Source organism: Stegastes partitus, unplaced genomic scaffold (genome assembly GCF_000690725.1).
Source record: "Stegastes partitus isolate 25-593 unplaced genomic scaffold, Stegastes_partitus-1.0.2 Scaffold292, whole genome shotgun sequence".
Lineage (NCBI taxonomy): Eukaryota > Metazoa > Chordata > Actinopteri > Pomacentridae > Stegastes > Stegastes partitus.
In genome coordinates this window covers 411,503-429,301 of record NW_007578023.1, presented here as the reverse complement: position 1 = coordinate 429,301, position 17,799 = coordinate 411,503, and the positions used below count along the sequence as shown (strand labels likewise).

Here is a 17,799-nt window from a genome sequence, read left to right as displayed (position 1 = left end):
TGAGATTACTCGGAGAGGGATTTACAGGGCCTGTGTGAAGTTAGCTGAACAAGTAGTCCTGAAGAGAGATTTTGTCCATGCTAATCCACCAGCACATTATACAAGCATCTAATAAGTTGGTGGGCGCCGCATAACAAGAGAAGAAATGCAGTTATTTAAATCACATTAAGCACAAGCAAAACCTTGAGGCATGGCCTTAAGCAAATTGTATAGCTAATGCACAAACCCCACATTGTATATATTTGTATTTTATTTTTTTCCAGTGTAAATCAAAATACGATGAGATATTAAAGACTGACTGTTGGTCCAAGGGAGAATTTCTGTAAAATGAAACACACCTTCTCGTCACGATAATGTGAACATCTGCACCACAGATGGGGGTAGGCAGAGGTTATGAATCTTCTGGAGGAGGTTGTCATGACAACCACATCCTCAAAGGCTACGGCATCATGCTGAAGCGATATAGGGAAAACGATGCAAGCTATACTGGGTTATTAGGTCACGTTAGAATCACAATGCTCAGAAAAGCGTAATTAAATGGGTCATTGCTACATCTGGCAGTAAATCTAATTTTAAAAAGAGAAGCATTTTTTAATGTAATCTGATGAGCGGAGGGGGAGGCAGGTGTGTTCAAATGCAAACTGAAGACAGACAGACCAGACAGGAGCTGCTGCTTTTTTTTCCTTTTAATGTCTTTAGCTGAAAACACCTCAAAGAGCTGTGGGTAGCATACATCCCAGTGCATCATCAGCGAAGCAGTGAGTCAACTGCCAAAGGGAAAACGATCACATTTGAAGATGGAATAGCATCTGAGAGCCTATTTATATATTAGTGCCTCATACACAGACACAAAGCAGAGAGACAATCTTTTACTAATGTTTGCGTGTAAGAAGCCAGAAAACCTTTGATAAAAATCTAGAGAAAAATGAAATCATATGCTGCTTAAGTTGCAAAAGAGTGTGTTTGGTCTATATATCAGGAGTTCTCTTCATATATACAATTATGTTAAGGCATTTTTGTTGTAAATAACTTTCTTTAGAAAAGTCAAAATCATTTCCCTGCACTTAAACAGTATAAAATCTGCAGTAAATATAAGAAAATCTTTAAATATATTAAGTATTAAAGGCACCCATTACTCTAACAAAAGAAAATGAATGAGAAGTGTTATATTCAGATTATAGTTACCGCCCTTTATCTAGATTTAAAAGGCAAACATTTTTAGATATCAAACAGCCATAGTAAAAAGTGGAAATATAGTGTATAAACAATATAAATGTATATTTTACAAAGTCACTGTGCTCGCAGTTTGCATATTAGGACCAGTCTTCTTAGAAAATTCTGGACTCCTGAGTCCTAACTCAGACAGGTCGTGAAGCATTTCATCACAGCGTCCCTGTTGAAGAAAAAAATAAAAATCTCAGTAAATGGCAGCAATATAAACAACAAAAGAAAAAAAAAGAGAGATTGAAGAAGAAGAAATAATGAAATGTTGCTTGAGTGCAGTTCTAAAATGGTCCAGGATTAAATAAATACACTGGAGACAAAATCCCACCATGCGTATGAAATTAAAAGCGACAAAAAGAGCACTTCCGTCCTTTGTTGCGATGATTTGGGTGGGGCTCGTCATGAATAAGTGAGTGTGTTTTGGCGGGGAAGCACCACATGTTCAGGGTGACGGGGGCTCCCTTTCTCCAGGTACGTTGTGTTGAAGGATGATGCAAGAGGAGCGGTCGCCATGGAAACCGCAGATGGCTGCCTACTCTATTTCCCTTCACACAGTTTGCTCTTGCCGTCGGTACGTTGCTATGCAGACTTCGCCAGCAGCCACAGTCAAAATTCGATGGAGGAGGTGTAAAAACCCGTCAAGGTTAAAAGGAGAAGGGGGGATCATAAGCAGTCTGAGGGGGAGGAGGGGAGGTCGGTGGACAGGCAGGAGACTCGCTCCTTCAAATGCTCTGGCTTGTCTCCCCGGTGTATAAACAAAATGAAAAAAAACAACACCAGAATCCTCATATTCTTCCTCTTGTGCAGCCTGAGGTCTGTTTTTTTTTTTTTTTTAAATTTATATTCATTGAGGTTTGATGCTATTTTTGCTTCCCTGAAAACTGCGTGAATAAATGAGCAGTCTCAGAGGCTTTCCCCTATTTCTGATTAAACATCAGAGCAACAGTAGCCCTAAAGCGCTGTGGGAAGTGCACATGCAGCAGGTTTTAGTACCTTAATTTGCTGGCGTGAGAGGTTATAAATAGGCAACTAGGTAAAATACATTAAAGGATCAAGTCCATTTGCCATGTGGTGTTGTGACTAGTCAGGTATCAAACTTATTTTAGATCACGGACACAGATGGGAAGGACGACAGTCTAATGCTTTTTAATGTGTCACCTAAAAAGGTACACAGGCCTGAGATTAAAAATATACACCAGCTTTGGAACAACATTGTAAACAATAAAGTGCCAAGTGGTCAAATCTAAATTAAATGAAAACTGGATTAAAGTAAGAGGCTTAAAGAGACAGGATAGCAATGTGGTGACAAATCATTTAAGAAATACAATAACAATGGAGTAACGAGTAAATAACCGATAGTCAAAAATTAGCTGTCAGATGTGCTTTTCTCCACAGGAATTTGGTTTTTGGGAGGGTGACACGTTCAAAGGTCTTTGTCTCAGCTTTGTATTGTTGTTAGCATTTGGGCTGGGGGAGGGGGAGCTCGGGGTGGACGTCTCTCAGCTGTCAGGATGGATTATAGGGTCGCCCAAACACACAAGACACTTAGTGGGGGGGCTGCACGGGGTCTCTGGACTTCTCGCCAAATAAGATCTAACCCCACTTACAGCTGGACTGACAAAACAACATCACACTTCATGCTTGACTCAAGGAAAGCCCTGAGGTGGGACAATTTGTGAAGTGAACACTTGAGCGTACCGGAGTATTATCTTTAGGACTGCATACTGTGGTGAGATCATTCAAAACAAACAGCTTGAAAACTGTAACATTTATGTCTTTATGCTGTGTATGATCAACATAAAAGACACAGCAAGTAGCCTGTGAGAAAGACTGTTATGCTGCTATAAAGTTTTTATTTTCATTATTTATGCAACTTGAGACAGCTTGTCCAGATTTAATTAAAAATTTGCATTGTGCTTTAACCCTACAGAGCTTAACATAAGCTCATTACATGCAGTGTAAAAGCTAAATTGGAGAAGAAATGTTTTAGTAAATCTGGCTAAAAGAGCATTATTTCACAAGCAATCATTTCATTTTGATATTATGGACTAAGCGATGATGTCACAGGGCTAAAGCACAGCAGAGTGTGAAACAACAAGCTGCCATTTGTTTGACACGAAGAGCCTACAATAGTCATAGTGGGGGATTACAGCCATATGGTGGAGGCAAGCAGTGGCAAGAGGCAAATAAAAACATGTTTTCATCGTATTCTCGCCAGTTTGTTTTGTACGGTACAGTGTCATTTGTAGATGAGACACTGCTGAGATACAAAAAGGAAGCTAAAAATGTTTTGAAGGTCTTTTTTGATCGTGTCTCGTTTCACGAAAATGACTCAAGTGAAAGATCACAGTCAGTAAGCAACACATTCTGCTGAGTATAACATGGAGGACACAGGCAGATCACCATGAGGTTACATCAGACATAACATAAATGGTAAAATCCTGTTTTCTTACCTGGCAAATGGAATGTAAGAGATGCTATACCTGAGGAGAAAAACACAAAGAAAGGATGAGGGACAATTACTGACTATGTTAAAGACTGAAGAAGACACTAATTGTCAAAATGAGGCAACATGTTCATTTCCTGCTCAAAAGATGCATTTATAATACATTTACTTTAACATGTGTTTAATGTTATGGAAACCATTGTATTGAATAGCTATGTAATGAATGTGATATCTCTGTTAGGTCCTCTTAAATGGGGTTAAAGTTGAAATTTAATTTTCATAGTTTGGGCCACCTCAGTAAACTACAAACAACCAACTTGCCATTTTTAAAGACAGTACTGTCCACACATTTTCCTGTACTTTAACACGACTTATCTGGCTGGCTCTCACTTCAAATCCCAGGATCTTTACTTGAAAGTTTAGGTTTGTTTTGATAATGCTTGTCTCCACATCATAGGATTGTAAATATGTTGATTTTTAAGAGATTAAAGATTAAAAGCACATAAACCACCACGGAAAACACAGACCTACGAAAGATTTAGGGCTTAACCAAAGCATAATAATGGCTATTTGATAAAAAACACACCAAAATTGAAAATAGCTTTAAATACTCCATCAAATAAGAGTCACTGGACTGACGGGTCTTTGATGTTGCTCGGCGGGGATTAAGAAAACATGATTGTGAATGAATTGGATACACTGTAAGCTTTGCACTAATGAGTCTGGACAGATTGGTAGACCAAATACCGAGTGCGACAAAAACATGATACCCTGTTCTGGAAATGATTACAGCTAAACTTCAGCTTGACGAATCCCCCATGAGACAACCAAATACATTTTAAATATGTGAGGAATCTGGTACAGCAGTTGAATGATTAACTGGAGCCAAAGCCGAAACACAACGGCAAGAAATCCTCATTTATCTTGTTAAGCAAAGCTTTAACACTTGTTAGAAATATTGTAGCAATTTTTCAAGAGAATAATCTGAATATCTAATCAAGTAGGGTAAGAAACAGCTATCAATGCTGTTTTGTCGTTAAAATTCCTTCCGTCTGTCCAGTTCATTCCTGTTAGTCAGTAATGGTTCAATGTGATGTGGTCACTTTTCAGAATTCCCCCTGAGGACCGGACTTTGCCCACCTCCGTGTGGGTCAGTGGCGACGTCGTTTTACAGAACTACCTCCGCGCAGACGTCTGAGCACTTGCGTGGGATTGCACTATGCCCCCAGTCTGTTAAGAATGAGCTTGGGATGTGTGACTTGTGGTTGCCATGGGGATGCCTTTGAGAACGCAGGCAGAGCGGAAATGAATGTACTATATGTAGGTGCAAAAGAAGCAGTGCAGTTACAAGGCTGACACAGTGCTGCTCAGTGGTGCACTGAAACTGTCTGTTCCCTTCCTCCTGGGTTGCTGTGGGGTTTAAGTTTCCACATACAGTCACGGACTGAAACTCTTTTGTTAGTGCTGTGCAAATATGTTCAAATTAATGAAGTGCTGACATGCCAATACACATTACTCACAGGTCTTATTATTCAGTGCTGTGGTGAAGCTTAACCCCAGTGACCTTGTAGCTGTCCAAGCGTGAGGGGCTCAGCCTCAACATTACATTTGTGCTTCTCTCAGTTAGCTAGCTGCCTTGTTATCTGCAGCAGTCAGAAAGCCAGATCTAAGACTCAATTTGAAACCATTATGAACACTAGGGCTACAGCTAACAGTTATTTGTATTACCAGTTACAAGAAAATAAATAAATACTGATTAGAAATTCCCAGAGAAAGAGGTGATGCTCAAGCTACTCCACTTACATTCTTATAAGACCAAAAAAGCTTCAAATCCCTACCTCTCCAACTAAAGCAATTAATTAATTTGCAAAATGCTGACAATTTTCTCTAAATCACTAAACTCAAAAGGTTGCACCTTAAAGAAGTACAGTTATTAGGGAAAAACTGTGTTTTTGTTTCAACTGAACAGAGCTGATGAAAGCTTTCAAACTAGGCACAAACAAAAACAACAGATACAAAAATTATTTCAGGACAAAGATGCTTCATACATTTCTGTACAATAAGTGAAGGTCTTTACTTGACATACTTCTAAAAAAAAACCTACCAAACTAAGTAAGGCCATAAGGGCATCGTGTACCGTCATTGGACCGTTTCCCCCAGAGGTACCTGGCAGTGACGTCATCTCGTGTGTAAGCAATGCAGGTATAAATACCTGTCTGTCTCCACTTGCCAAAACTACACATGCGGGTTTTAGCAAGCTCCACACCGATTCTGGCACTACCTCTTCTTTTAGAGGCCAAAAATATACTGACCTACCATGACAACTGGCAACCTGCCTGAAATCCTACTTCAACACAACTGACTTGACCTGTATTTTAAACAGATGTAACTGTCTGCCCCCGCAAACTAGGGCAAACCTATTGAATCGTTATTCCAGCATCTTATCATTATGTGGCACTTCCACCGTATGCCATTTTCTGTTTTTAATCTGATTTCTTTTTTAAAAAAAGAAAAAGTTGTAAACATAAAGTGGTTTAAAACTATTTTACTAAATAAGGTACAGTGCTGTTCAAAATGCAACATGACATAGATCGTGCAATCTTTTGTAGTTTCAGCCAAGCATGTGCCTACACGAGTAAACTAAGCTCAGATCATCAGCGGCGCAATTAACTCAACTTACAAGCAACATAAATCAGCTGGAGCAAAGTTCTCTTTTGTGGAAAGATGGCTTCGTCTGAGTAGGTGTGAAGGATGAGTTAATTGCCAACTGTGCTAGAGCTGAGAAATAGCTTAGAGTGGCAGGCCTCACTTACCATGTCATTGCCAAAAACTGCAGAATACAGAAGATGAGAGCCAATAACTTTTTATGCCACTGTAAAAAGAAGCATACAGCAGTTATTGTAACAGTTAAAAACAATGCTCTAAGACAATAAAGGCTTGAATTGCTTTCGAATCGGTTAGCATCATACTTACCCAAAACACTGCGCACAGTGTTAAGACAAGGCAGAGCTGGTGGCAGAAGAAAAGGAACCGTTACTTCCTGCATGCTTGCAGAATGACATTTGCTATCAGTGTATTAACTTCTTTCAGTATTTGACAGGAAATGTAAGTTTCTAACCAACTAAGTCACTAAATCTATCAACAAAACACATGAACATTGTCAAGATGGAATGTGTGGTCAGTCTAAGTTACTTTATTATCATTTCTTTAAGGCTACAAGGTAAGAAGAACTGCTCTTTGGCCTTCTAATCCAAAATCATTAACCTCCAACAACTACTGTAAGAAAACATGGAAAAAAAACCCCTCAATTATCCAGTCAAGCATGGGGCTCAAATTAATAGCAGAACACATATTTACCAGCATAACAATGGTGGCTATCAGCCTTGTTGGTTCAAACATGCGCTTCAGCTGTTTTAGTGGTCCCATTAGGAAGCAGGTGCTTTATAAGGAAAAAAAAACAAAAACACAAGTTAAGTTGTAACACACTTCAGTTAAAGATCTGTGTTTATATGTTAATCCAGGAAATTTGCATTGTCATGTTTTGTCTTTGTAGCAGGTAAGTAAATTTTTGTTCATTCCAGTTATCATCTATTAAACAGTGAAATCAAGACTATATGAATATAAGGGATTATTTTTCAGTTTCTGTAGGTGCAACTCTTTTTTTTGGTCTGTTCAGCATGCTGCCTATTGCTAATTCTAAGGATTGTTGTCTAATTAACAACACAAATATCATCACATTAGTCAACTTTGTAAGACTTGTTAGACCTCTATATGTATTCAGTATTTTAGGTCAAAAATACAATTCTGTCAGAATTTTTACATCAAAAAATAAACTTTATGGTCCAGGTCAGGAGAATTTTAGAACAGTCTTCATATGATTACACACAGACACACACATATACGTAACACCATAATTGTGGGGTCAACATAATCAAATTTACACTACATGTTGCCATTATTAGGGGTTAAATATTTCATGCCCAACACCATGATGACACATTTAGAACCTCCTACATGATACGAGTGCTACGTCAGTAAATTTAACAAGACAAAGGCTTTCCCCAGTGACGAAGCACGCAGCTCTGGGCTGAGCAGAGCTGAGTGGGTAGAGGGAATCTGTGAAGCGTCACATCTGTTAGATGAGACATGAGAGTAGTGTGTGCGTGACGCAGGCTCTTTCTACTGGTCTGCTAAAAGAGATGGATGCTTTTTTCTTTTTTTCAATTGCTCAGTGTGACAGAGACAGAAATGACATCCACGCACATGCTGCTTCTGCTGATTGAGGAAAAATAAAGATCTGTCATCTACAAAGCATATAACTGAACATAAATCTGATACTGTGGTATTGGCCAATGTTTTCATGTGAAAATTAAAGAAATATATTTGTTTAAAAAAATCTGATGCTGTAATTTAAACAGACTTCCTGTGGAACATACATTACATTACGTTGCAGGTATTTTGACTGGCAGTTTATCTTTAAGATTTTAGTTTGTGGTTAAAAAACAAAAACAAAAACTAAGAAACCAGTCTATGGTGGTACAACTATGTATCAAAGTCATCCAACTGAAAAGACTTGAAAAACAACATGTTTTTTTTGTCACCATACAGTATAGCGGTGCGACATGACACACTGGAGCCTATTTTTAACCTTTTTTAACCTTCAACAACTGTGGCTGAAATTATGAAACCAATGGTTTCCATGTACATCTTATTGTCATTTCATACAGATCTAAAGTAGTTTAAGCCCCTTAAAATACGATACTCTCTTGCACTGATCGTTAACCTGGGCTCTGTAGAAGGTGACCCAGTTCCTTGACGCATCTAAACCTTCTAGACATATGATACCTGAAAATAGAGACTGCTTTGTCTGAAAGCAAACCCCTCATCAGTGGTTCACCGTCCATCAAAGAAGTCAAAGACATCATTATTAGATTTAGACCTTGGATTATCCATCATAAATAATCCATAATGTTGTAAAATCCTGCAGGCTAATTGATATGTTGTGAAGATTCAAGTCTAATCTTACTTAAGCATTACATTAAGATAGATTGACTTGTAGGTATGTAACCAGTCACTGTCAAGAAATTTGTTTTGTATACTCTTATACAGGAGAGACCTCATTTTCTTGATATGCTCTTATGGAAAACCTAATCTATTTCAAAAGCAGTCTGGGAGCAAACCCTGGAGAAATATGTAGTGTACCACGGCAAAGGGATTTCTGTGTGGATGAGCATACTGCTCACCATGTGCTGTTGTTCTGGCAGTGCGTCATGTTGATAAGAACAATTTGGTATCAACACCTTCCAAACCAGTACCTGTTTAAGTGACGTGGACTTAAAAGTCTTACCTGGAAAGGGCTGCGATATTTCCTAGTGTGTAGAAGACAGCAAAAAGCTTGATGCCATTTGGAAGGAACAGCAGTGCTGTGCCCTGACAAAACAGCAAAATAATCTTGGTCAAATACACAGAATAATGTCCCCATTACTTCAATTAAGGGGAAAAGACACAAGGAAATAGTCATACCAAGCAGCTGAATGAATCCTGGAATTGATATGGATTGAAGGCTTAGATTTTTTGCTATTTTTCTCTGAGAAACGACAAGGGATTCAGCGGGCTGTTTTATGGTTTTATTGAAACACACTTGGCTCCCCCTAGTGCTAAAATTCCATAAGGCTTTGTCGACTACATAGCTTCAGTATTTGGATCACTTTCTGCCTGGTGCCACACTGTTTGAGTTTGTATTTCACTGTAGAAAATATGAAATTAGAAAACACTTAGCTCATATTTTCCCTAATAATACTTAAATAAAAAATTAAGCTTTATTTATAACATATTAAAAGTTCTGAATACAGCGTTTAACAAAATGGAGCAAACAGTTTACTTAAATGTACAGGTTCGCAAGGACATTCACGAGAATGTGCAGCTAATAACTGCATATCACATTACATAAAAGGAATTTTCTGTGACATTATTTTTCTGCTACCAGAGATTGCGTAGTTTCGTAAATGCGTGTGGAGGTTTGTTGTGGCGCACTCGGTAACGGTGGGCACTGCAGGGCATCCAAAAAGAAGGCAAATGTATGAATTAAAAATACATTAACATATTCAGAGATCAAGGGATTATGTTTTATCTAGAAGATGTGTAAAGACTGTGAATTTCATCACCCAGGCCTACAAACAGAAGTTGTGTTCTGGGGTGGGTGTGAATTATCACAGTGGCTTTGAAGTGTGGTTAAAAAAAAAAAAAGGGTGTGCACCTGTGACAAGACATCCTCTCATCTTAAATGTAAGACTACAAACTGAAACTTGGAGTGACATCAAGCAACTGTTGTGTGTTAATTAAGTATAAGAAACAGGATTCAATCACTTTAATCTGCAAGTGTGAGAGAAGAGGAATTTGTTTTGATGGTAATGGGGTTGAGCTGTGTTGACCACTTAAATTAGAATAAATGCAAACCAAACACAGAGCAAAACAAAAACTATCACTGCTAGCAGCATTAATAGTGTTCCCTTTGTCCACATAAAATCAAGACAGAACATAAAAACTGCCTGTTCAATTCAGGCACGCAAAGAGGCACTCACAAGTATTGAGCACAGGATGCCTGAAGCAAAGCATATGACGAACCATTTCACCCTGGTGCTGTAGCTGAGAGTGCTGGCATCAAGGACCTGATAAGAACAAAAGCAGGATGTCACAAGACAAACTTTAATGGCCTGCACAGAGACCCACGGGCCTCCTACTGATGATTTAACCATGCTACTGAGAGCCAAACAGATAACATCGTAGTTTTATCTTCATACACAGACACAGACAGCACTGGCATACTTTGGAAATAATTATTAGAACGCTGTGACCACAGTTTTCTGCCTCTTCCTTTGCGGTTCTTGGTGGACGCATACCGCGTTTTCTCATGAACAGCTGTTTTGCTGATTCAATGTTGGTTAGCAATGGCTCTCCAACTGCATCGCTCTTCGTTCAGCACCAAGATGGCTGTCGACTTGTCATCTCGTAGTTCACTTCTTTTAGTTTTTTTCAATTTTGAGGGATAATATATTTTGATTTATTTTGTGCATAAGCTATATATGTAAGGTCCACAGACAGCAAAATACACTGGTGGCTCAAAAATGTTTTTGGTCTCTAGTGTTCATTTTTATTAAATTTTCACAGATTCAATACATGTTTGTTTTTGTTTTAATGCAAAACAATTTCTTGCATGTGTTGAATTACTACAGGACTTATTCATGTCTGTCAGAAGATGCTACAATTATTTACACACGATGCTAAACTTTCAACTAAATGATCAAAGTTGAAGCTGTTTTGTAGACTTTGCGCAGAAAACAACAGGTGGTCTTGGCAATTATTTCCCAAACTGTATGTTTAAAGCACACAACACATAACTCAGAAAACTGAACTGAGAATAATAAAGCAATAAAACTAAATTGTCGACAAAGACATGTAGAACAGCAAGCAAAGGAGACTGTCTCTGTCAGGGCCAGAGTGAAACTTTAACATCATACAACATGCAAACACCAATATACTGACGCTGAATCAGCAGCTTACCTTATGTCCTTCTTATCGTGAAGGCGTGTAAAAAGCATGAATAAACACATTTTAGTAGTGTTAAACGTTAACAAGTGACAGCTGTCGTTAAAAGTTGGTTACAAGACGTACGCACACACAAACTGCCGAAAATACTGTTAGCTAACGTTAGCCGTCAAACGTCTAAACATTAGCCCCACAGCTAGCATCAAATGTCATCTTTAGTAACAGCTGCTAACCGCTAACCCAAAGAAGAACACTGTTAGCATGTATCTGAACAGTAGTAGAGAAGAAACACAGCTAGGTATGGGCCGTTTTGTTTAGGTTATTAAACTACACACACTGACAGAGGGTTAGCATTAGCAGCTGTCACACAGTAGCTCGGTTACCTGTGCAGTGAGACCCAACTCTTCGTTCTCGTCTCGGCCGCTGAGCACACGACGAAGCTTGTCCATCGCTGCAGGCTAGCTAGCTAACTACTAAAGGTAAAAGTATACGTCTGGATTTCTATGTTTGCAGCCGTACGGGTTACCGTCAACAAATTCTGATGGCAGTAGTTGGAAGTTTCACTTCCTGGCTCCAAGGACGGTTCCTGTTTTCTCTCAATGCTGACCTGGAGTCGGTTTGATCGTTCAGTTGTCCGAGGGCGGTCTCTGAATCACAGACCGAGGATCAGGCCGTGAAGGCAGCTTCTCCAACAACACTTCCTCAGATCTGTTAATGTTGCATTTACTGCTGTCGGACATAATTGAGTTACGAAATTATCTGCGTACGAACCACACACAGAATAGTGCGCAACATTTTGTCGGAAATTTCGCAACTTTTCCGGACTGTATGGATAATGTAACGGACTTTCTAATGTAAATTGCTGTTAAATATCCAGTTTAATTAGTGTAAGCTGGTTAATACAACGTAAGAAATGTATACTTCTGTTTTAGATTTTTAAAAATTGCCCTTTTAAAACATTAAACAAGCAAATACGTATCATTTGTACTGTTGCTGTAAAATTCCTTTAAATGTGTTTCACATATTGTTGTATGACTCTTATTTTCAAATACAGTCTGAGTGTGACCACTGTTGATCTGCCCCTGATGCTTTTCTGTAGCGTTGTCGCCACCTAGTGGAGATATTATAACAAGGAAATCAATCGATCAGACTGGTACAGCACTTTTCATAGAGATGGAATGTTACACAAAATGCTTTGCAGAACAATAATAGCAACAAACCCAAATAAATAATGTGTTATTAATGTATACATAAAGGACTAAAAAAATTATATTAAATATTTAGGAAATGAGGAAACACTATGATAAAAAAAAAATTATGGAATGATACAGAAAGAAAACTGTCAAGTCATAAAACATACATAGAATAAATTAAATTACAAAAAATTGAAATTCATTCAGCTGAGAAATGTAAGTTCCTGTGCTGCCTTAAAATGTGAGTTTACTGCACCTTGGTTGATTAATTAGTTCAAAGTTGCCCTTTGAGTTCTAAAAGTGTAAAATAAACTGAGTTAAATTAAGTGAAGCTGCAAAATCAAGTTCAATAAACTTAACTTGATGTGATATTAAGTTGACTCAACTGGTCCCATAGGCAATGGCAAACTTATTTTTCTGTTTACATTTCCCAAGTTTTAGGAGTTTCTTCTTTATATTACATTGAGAACTGACAGTCTCTGCTATTGAAACCATTTTTGAGCAGAGTCAGTACAAAGACAATCTGGGGGTCTGCTTCTGTTTATAGTTGGCTAAGTTATAGTACTGATGGTGTAGGGACTGAATTCAGCTACTTAGTTATGGTTAGAACTGTTTAGATTTTTATGAAGAAACAACCATAACAACCCAATTTTGTTGTACTTTTTGTTTAGTATAATGACATTAAAGGATTCTGATTCTGATAACTTAATGTAACAGACACAGCGAGCTTTAACCATGCCCATTTCTTCAAACTACTGAAGAGTCTCTGGGGAGTTTCAGCTCTCTAATGATGGATCAGGGAATGTCTACTTATATGTTCTAAAAAACTGGGGGTGCTGGAGCCTATAGCAGTCGACCTAGGGTGAAGGCAGGGGACACCCTGGACAGTTCACCAGTCTATCACAGGGCTGCGCTTAGAGACAAACAAGCACACTCACATATGGACAATTTAGAATCACTTCAGCTTGTCTTTGGACTGTGGAAGAAGTCGGAGAACAGGCATGGCACAGGGAGAACATGCTAACTCTACACAGAAAGATCCTAGGCCTCCTAATTTAAAATATAATGGCAGTATCATTTTTTTTTACCTTGACATTGACTTTGAATTATCAAACAAAGTCAAATGTTACATAACAAACAGAAAGCCCCTACATGGTTGCATATCTGCACCAAATATCATAAATGTACCTTCCCCCCTTTTGAAGGTATACAGCATGGTTGAACATTTGACCTTTGACCTCTAGCGGAACAATTTTTGCATTGATTGGCCCCAAAATCTACTCATTCTGAGGAGAGGCCATTCGTAGCTCACCTGTGAAATATCAACTTGCTGTACCTCAGCACTAGAGACTGTTCACAGTCACACACGCGCAGACAGACACACAGATCGGACCAACTACTCAATACAACTACAATTATTATAAATACACAAAACCAATTAAAACTAAAAATACTAAAAAGAATGAAAAACATCAACATTGGCTGCTGTTCTCAGGTCTGAAACGCTGTTCCACAGACGTGGACCATCATAACAAAAGGATGCCTCGCTTTGTGCTTTTGGTTGGACTTTGGGTAGAATTAAAAAGCCACTACCAGAAGACTTGGGGATTCCAGAGGGTTCATAGGATAAAAGCAAATCCGATAAATAAGTAGGACCAAGACCATTAAGAGCTTTATAAACCAATAAAAGGATGTCAAAATCAATTCTAAAGCAGACAGGTAGCCAGTTCAGGGACTTTAAATTTGGTGCAGAGTGGGCTCTCCTCCATCTGACCTTTGAAGGAGTTGAAGTTGAGACATATTTTTTTGGGGAGAGGCCAGATAACAGAACATAACAATAATCAGTCCTGCAGGAAATAAAAACTAAGAAACAGTTGCCACCAGTACAGTAGGGTAGCTAGTGGAATCTCTCTGGGTTCTCCGGCTTCCTCCCACAAGGTCCAAAAACATGTTGAGTTAACTGGTGATTCTAAATTGTCCATAGGTGTGAATGTGAGTGTGCTTGGTTTTTGCTCCAGCCCCCCCACGACCCTAGCGAGGCTTCGCCTGAGGCCCTACTTGCCTCCTGCTCAGCCCGTGCCACTAATAACAATAATACATTGTATTCATAAAGCACTTTTCATTTCAAAGAAATCTCAAAGTCTGTCCTGAACACACTTGGTAGTTTTAGCTTATCTTGCATTTAAAGTGTTTGTTGAAAGAGTAATTCCCTGCACAACTTTGGCATTACCTAGCCATGAACAAAGATACTTGACTTTAAACACCTATCTCTTTAAATAAATGACCTAATTTATCTACTTCACACTTATTTACTGGTACATATTCCTCATTCATCTCAAAACAAGTGAAATTTTAAATATCTGTTCTTAAAAGCCTTGTTTTACCCAAAGTTTTCATCAGTCTGGTAGGTCTGAGTGTCATGTTTTTAATTTCAGAATGGAATATACTCTTTCAGCATAAACATTTTGTGAGTCAAGGCCATGTACCATTGCTTTGCCCTTATCAACATTGTAACCGGCGCCAAGCGAGACACAGTTATGGGAGGCGTTTGACTTTGGGTCACCCTGTCCTCCTGAGGGACACAGTCGTTTACTTGGCTCTTGATGTGTAAGGCAGCAGAGATCTTCATTTTCATTACCCTTAAATGCATCCGATTACAGACAACATGAGTCCGCAAACACAACAAGAAATAAAAGATGGCATCCAATCACAACAAAACCATTGACAGTAGAGTAGGATACTAATGACTTTGGAGAGAAAAAACAAAACAAAAAACGTGATTGTATTATCCCTTAAACTGCAGTCAGAGAGTTGTTCATATGCTCTAACTGGAGTGGTGAGGTTAGAGGAAGAACATCTCTTAGTCATCCCTTTTTCTGTGCACACAAAAGGATTAGACAGACAACAACTTTAATGATAATCTGTCTCTGATAGAGGGGACATTGTTGCTCAGTTTAGCCACAGCTTCTCTCACCTTAAAGTCAGTCAAGTCCAGTAGTACTCTTAATTTTGAAAGTATCACCTTTCTGCATCTTTAACCACAACCAGAATAGCAAGTTGAAATATCAAGCAAATTGATCCAACGTCTTTACAGGCAGATGTTTTCAGTGGAAATGTAAAAATCTGGAAAACATCTTAAAAAACTTTCTACACTCTGTGTTTTAAGGTTTATTTAATATATAACAACGTCTAAACTTTCCTTACAGTAAAGGGACATACCATAATCAGCTAGAAAATGTTTCCTTGTGTAATTGCTTCCCGCATGGCTCTGAAACTCTTTGTGGCACACGAGCCACTTGATAAGAAGCAGACTATCAGGTGGCTGAGGTTCCCCTCTGCACAGAGAACGAGCTGTTGCAGCAACAGCAGAAGAGGCCAAATATCTAAATGAGCAGCTGTCACTTAATGTCCCGGCGTCTGTGTGTTCGGACGATTTACAGAAAGAAGCGACAATGTGGACATCGCTGTCAGTGTTCCTGCTCCTGTCAGTTTTATTCTTCTGTGGATGTGCGACTTTCGTGTGCCCACGGATCTGCCGCTGCTTCTCCGACACAATCAGGTGCAACAATGTGACAGAAAGATCAGCTGTGATGATGGGCGACAGGGATGAAAGGAATGAAAGACTGTAAGTTAATCACAGGTCCGGATTAACGACTGTGGGGTGATGTGTGTATGACATTAAACATTTACAGCGACGATGTTTTTTTAAGCAGCTAACTCAAATGATGGAGTCATCGCCAAGACGGGTCCGCGCGTATTTACGCACGGAGCGAGGCTTCCCTTGAAGCCACTTGCTTGGTACCATGTTGAAATGTGCTCAGTTTTAGGTTAAATGCTATTCTGCTAAAGTGGCTTTTGTAAATTTTACATGTTATCATTACTATTTGGTCAAGTGGAAGAATCGGTTGTCATGCATTTTACAATCTTGTCCAAACTTCACTCTGTCAACATACTGGGGAGGCACTGCAACAAATTTCACCGTAGTAATGACAGTATTTAATATCCTCATATTTCTTTTTCATCACGTTCTCAAAACCCAAACCATGCGAGCTTTTTAAAACCTTTATCATCATTTTATAGAAAATCATGGTAACATCACTGGTGCTAGTCAAATGATAGTACTGACTACTCTGTTAGTACATGTAGGTCTGTTACAAGGACAACAACCCTCAACTGTATATTAGTCTGGTTGAAAGTCGTTGTGGATATGATTTGTGTTTTGCATTCAGAATAGCACTGAAATCACAACAAAATATGAATGGATCTCTATTCTAGAAAGAGGAAGTCAGCTTCTAAGTAATGCTTATCCTCACTGTTTGATGCTTTTTAGCAAAAGCACATCACACCCTATTATTGGAACACAGAGTAACCTGCATGTGGCCAACTTAATTACCTATGAAGAAAATGTCAAGTTGATCTCACACGGTCGAGTACACTGTACATCCTTTCAATCTGTATAGTTTCTGGGCCTCAGAGCTCTCTCGTGGAGCTCACCAGATTGCCACAAGCCTTGAAGGTGGGGAAACTTGACCTCTCCTCTGGTAAATCACACAACCTTGAGTCTCTCCTGATAAGTGTTCGTGAACATCAAGGCTAGCACGCATGTATCGAATGCCACAGACATCTGTACACGTGCACTTCAGGAACTTTGTGTTTTGTCAAATTGCAAATAAATTGTCTTTTGTTTTTGGGTATTTTATTTGTTTATCATATTGACTGAACACAAGTGAAGCTGTTGCTGACTGGTAGAGAGTTGTTGTATGTTTCACAGAAGTTAGGAAATACAGTGAGAAATCACAACTTAAATGCTGTATTTCTAGTTGTAGAGAGAGCATCAATGTAACTGATAGGCTTAAAGTAATCCTGAAAATCATGACAGTCATTTCAAAATAATGTAGTGATTATTCACTATTTAATATTTCAACCCCGTGGCATGAAAAGAGTTAAATTTTTGTCACAATGCTTTAAGATCATTTCCTACAATGCCTCTAATTATCTCTGAGATAATTAAACTGTCCTCTCCATATTCTTTTTCAGGTTTCTCTATCAATTGTCTTTGCAAACTATTTCAAGCCATTCTTTTGAGGGATTGAAAGGAGTCCAGAGGATGTAAGTATCACATTTTTTCCACTGACAACCTCTGACAATAGAGTTTCTTGTTAGGTTTGGAGTAATATGAACTTCTGGTGCACCGCTCTGTGTGGCAGCAAGTCTACATAGCTCTTTCGCTGCGTTTCTTAAATGTTTTTATAGTGTCTGTCTGTACTTTTTTGTTCCCAAGGGGATGACTGACGTATCTATCTATCTATCTATCTATCTATCTATCTATCTATCTATCTATCTATCTATCTATCTATCTATCTATCTATCTATCTATCTATCTATCTATCT

At 38.7% G+C, this 17,799-nt stretch overlaps 2 protein-coding genes across 2 annotated transcripts in view; one reads left to right on the top strand and one right to left on the bottom strand.

Annotated features, from left to right (window-relative positions):
- Positions 1–668: 668 nt before the first annotated feature.
- On the bottom strand, positions 669–11,828 carry sft2d1 (SFT2 domain containing 1). Its single transcript, XM_008282986.1, has 8 exons — positions 11,599–11,828; positions 10,252–10,338; positions 9,018–9,100; positions 7,028–7,109; positions 6,644–6,679; positions 6,484–6,542; positions 3,678–3,707; positions 669–1,393 (listed from the first exon to the last, which is right to left on the bottom strand). The coding sequence occupies exons 1-8, from the start codon at positions 11,662–11,664 to the stop codon at positions 1,354–1,356; spliced, it is 483 nt and encodes a 160-aa protein (XP_008281208.1). The 5' UTR covers positions 11,665–11,828; the 3' UTR covers positions 669–1,353.
- Positions 11,829–15,860: 4,032 nt separating this feature from the next.
- Positions 15,861–17,799, top strand: part of LOC103358139 (lutropin-choriogonadotropic hormone receptor-like) — a 5,551-nt gene continuing 3,612 nt past the window's right edge. Inside the window, exons 1-2 of the mRNA XM_008282985.1 lie at positions 15,861–16,033; positions 17,446–17,517. Coding sequence (XP_008281207.1) covers positions 15,861–16,033; positions 17,446–17,517 — 245 coding nt within the window. The remainder of the gene's footprint in view (positions 16,034–17,445; positions 17,518–17,799) is intronic.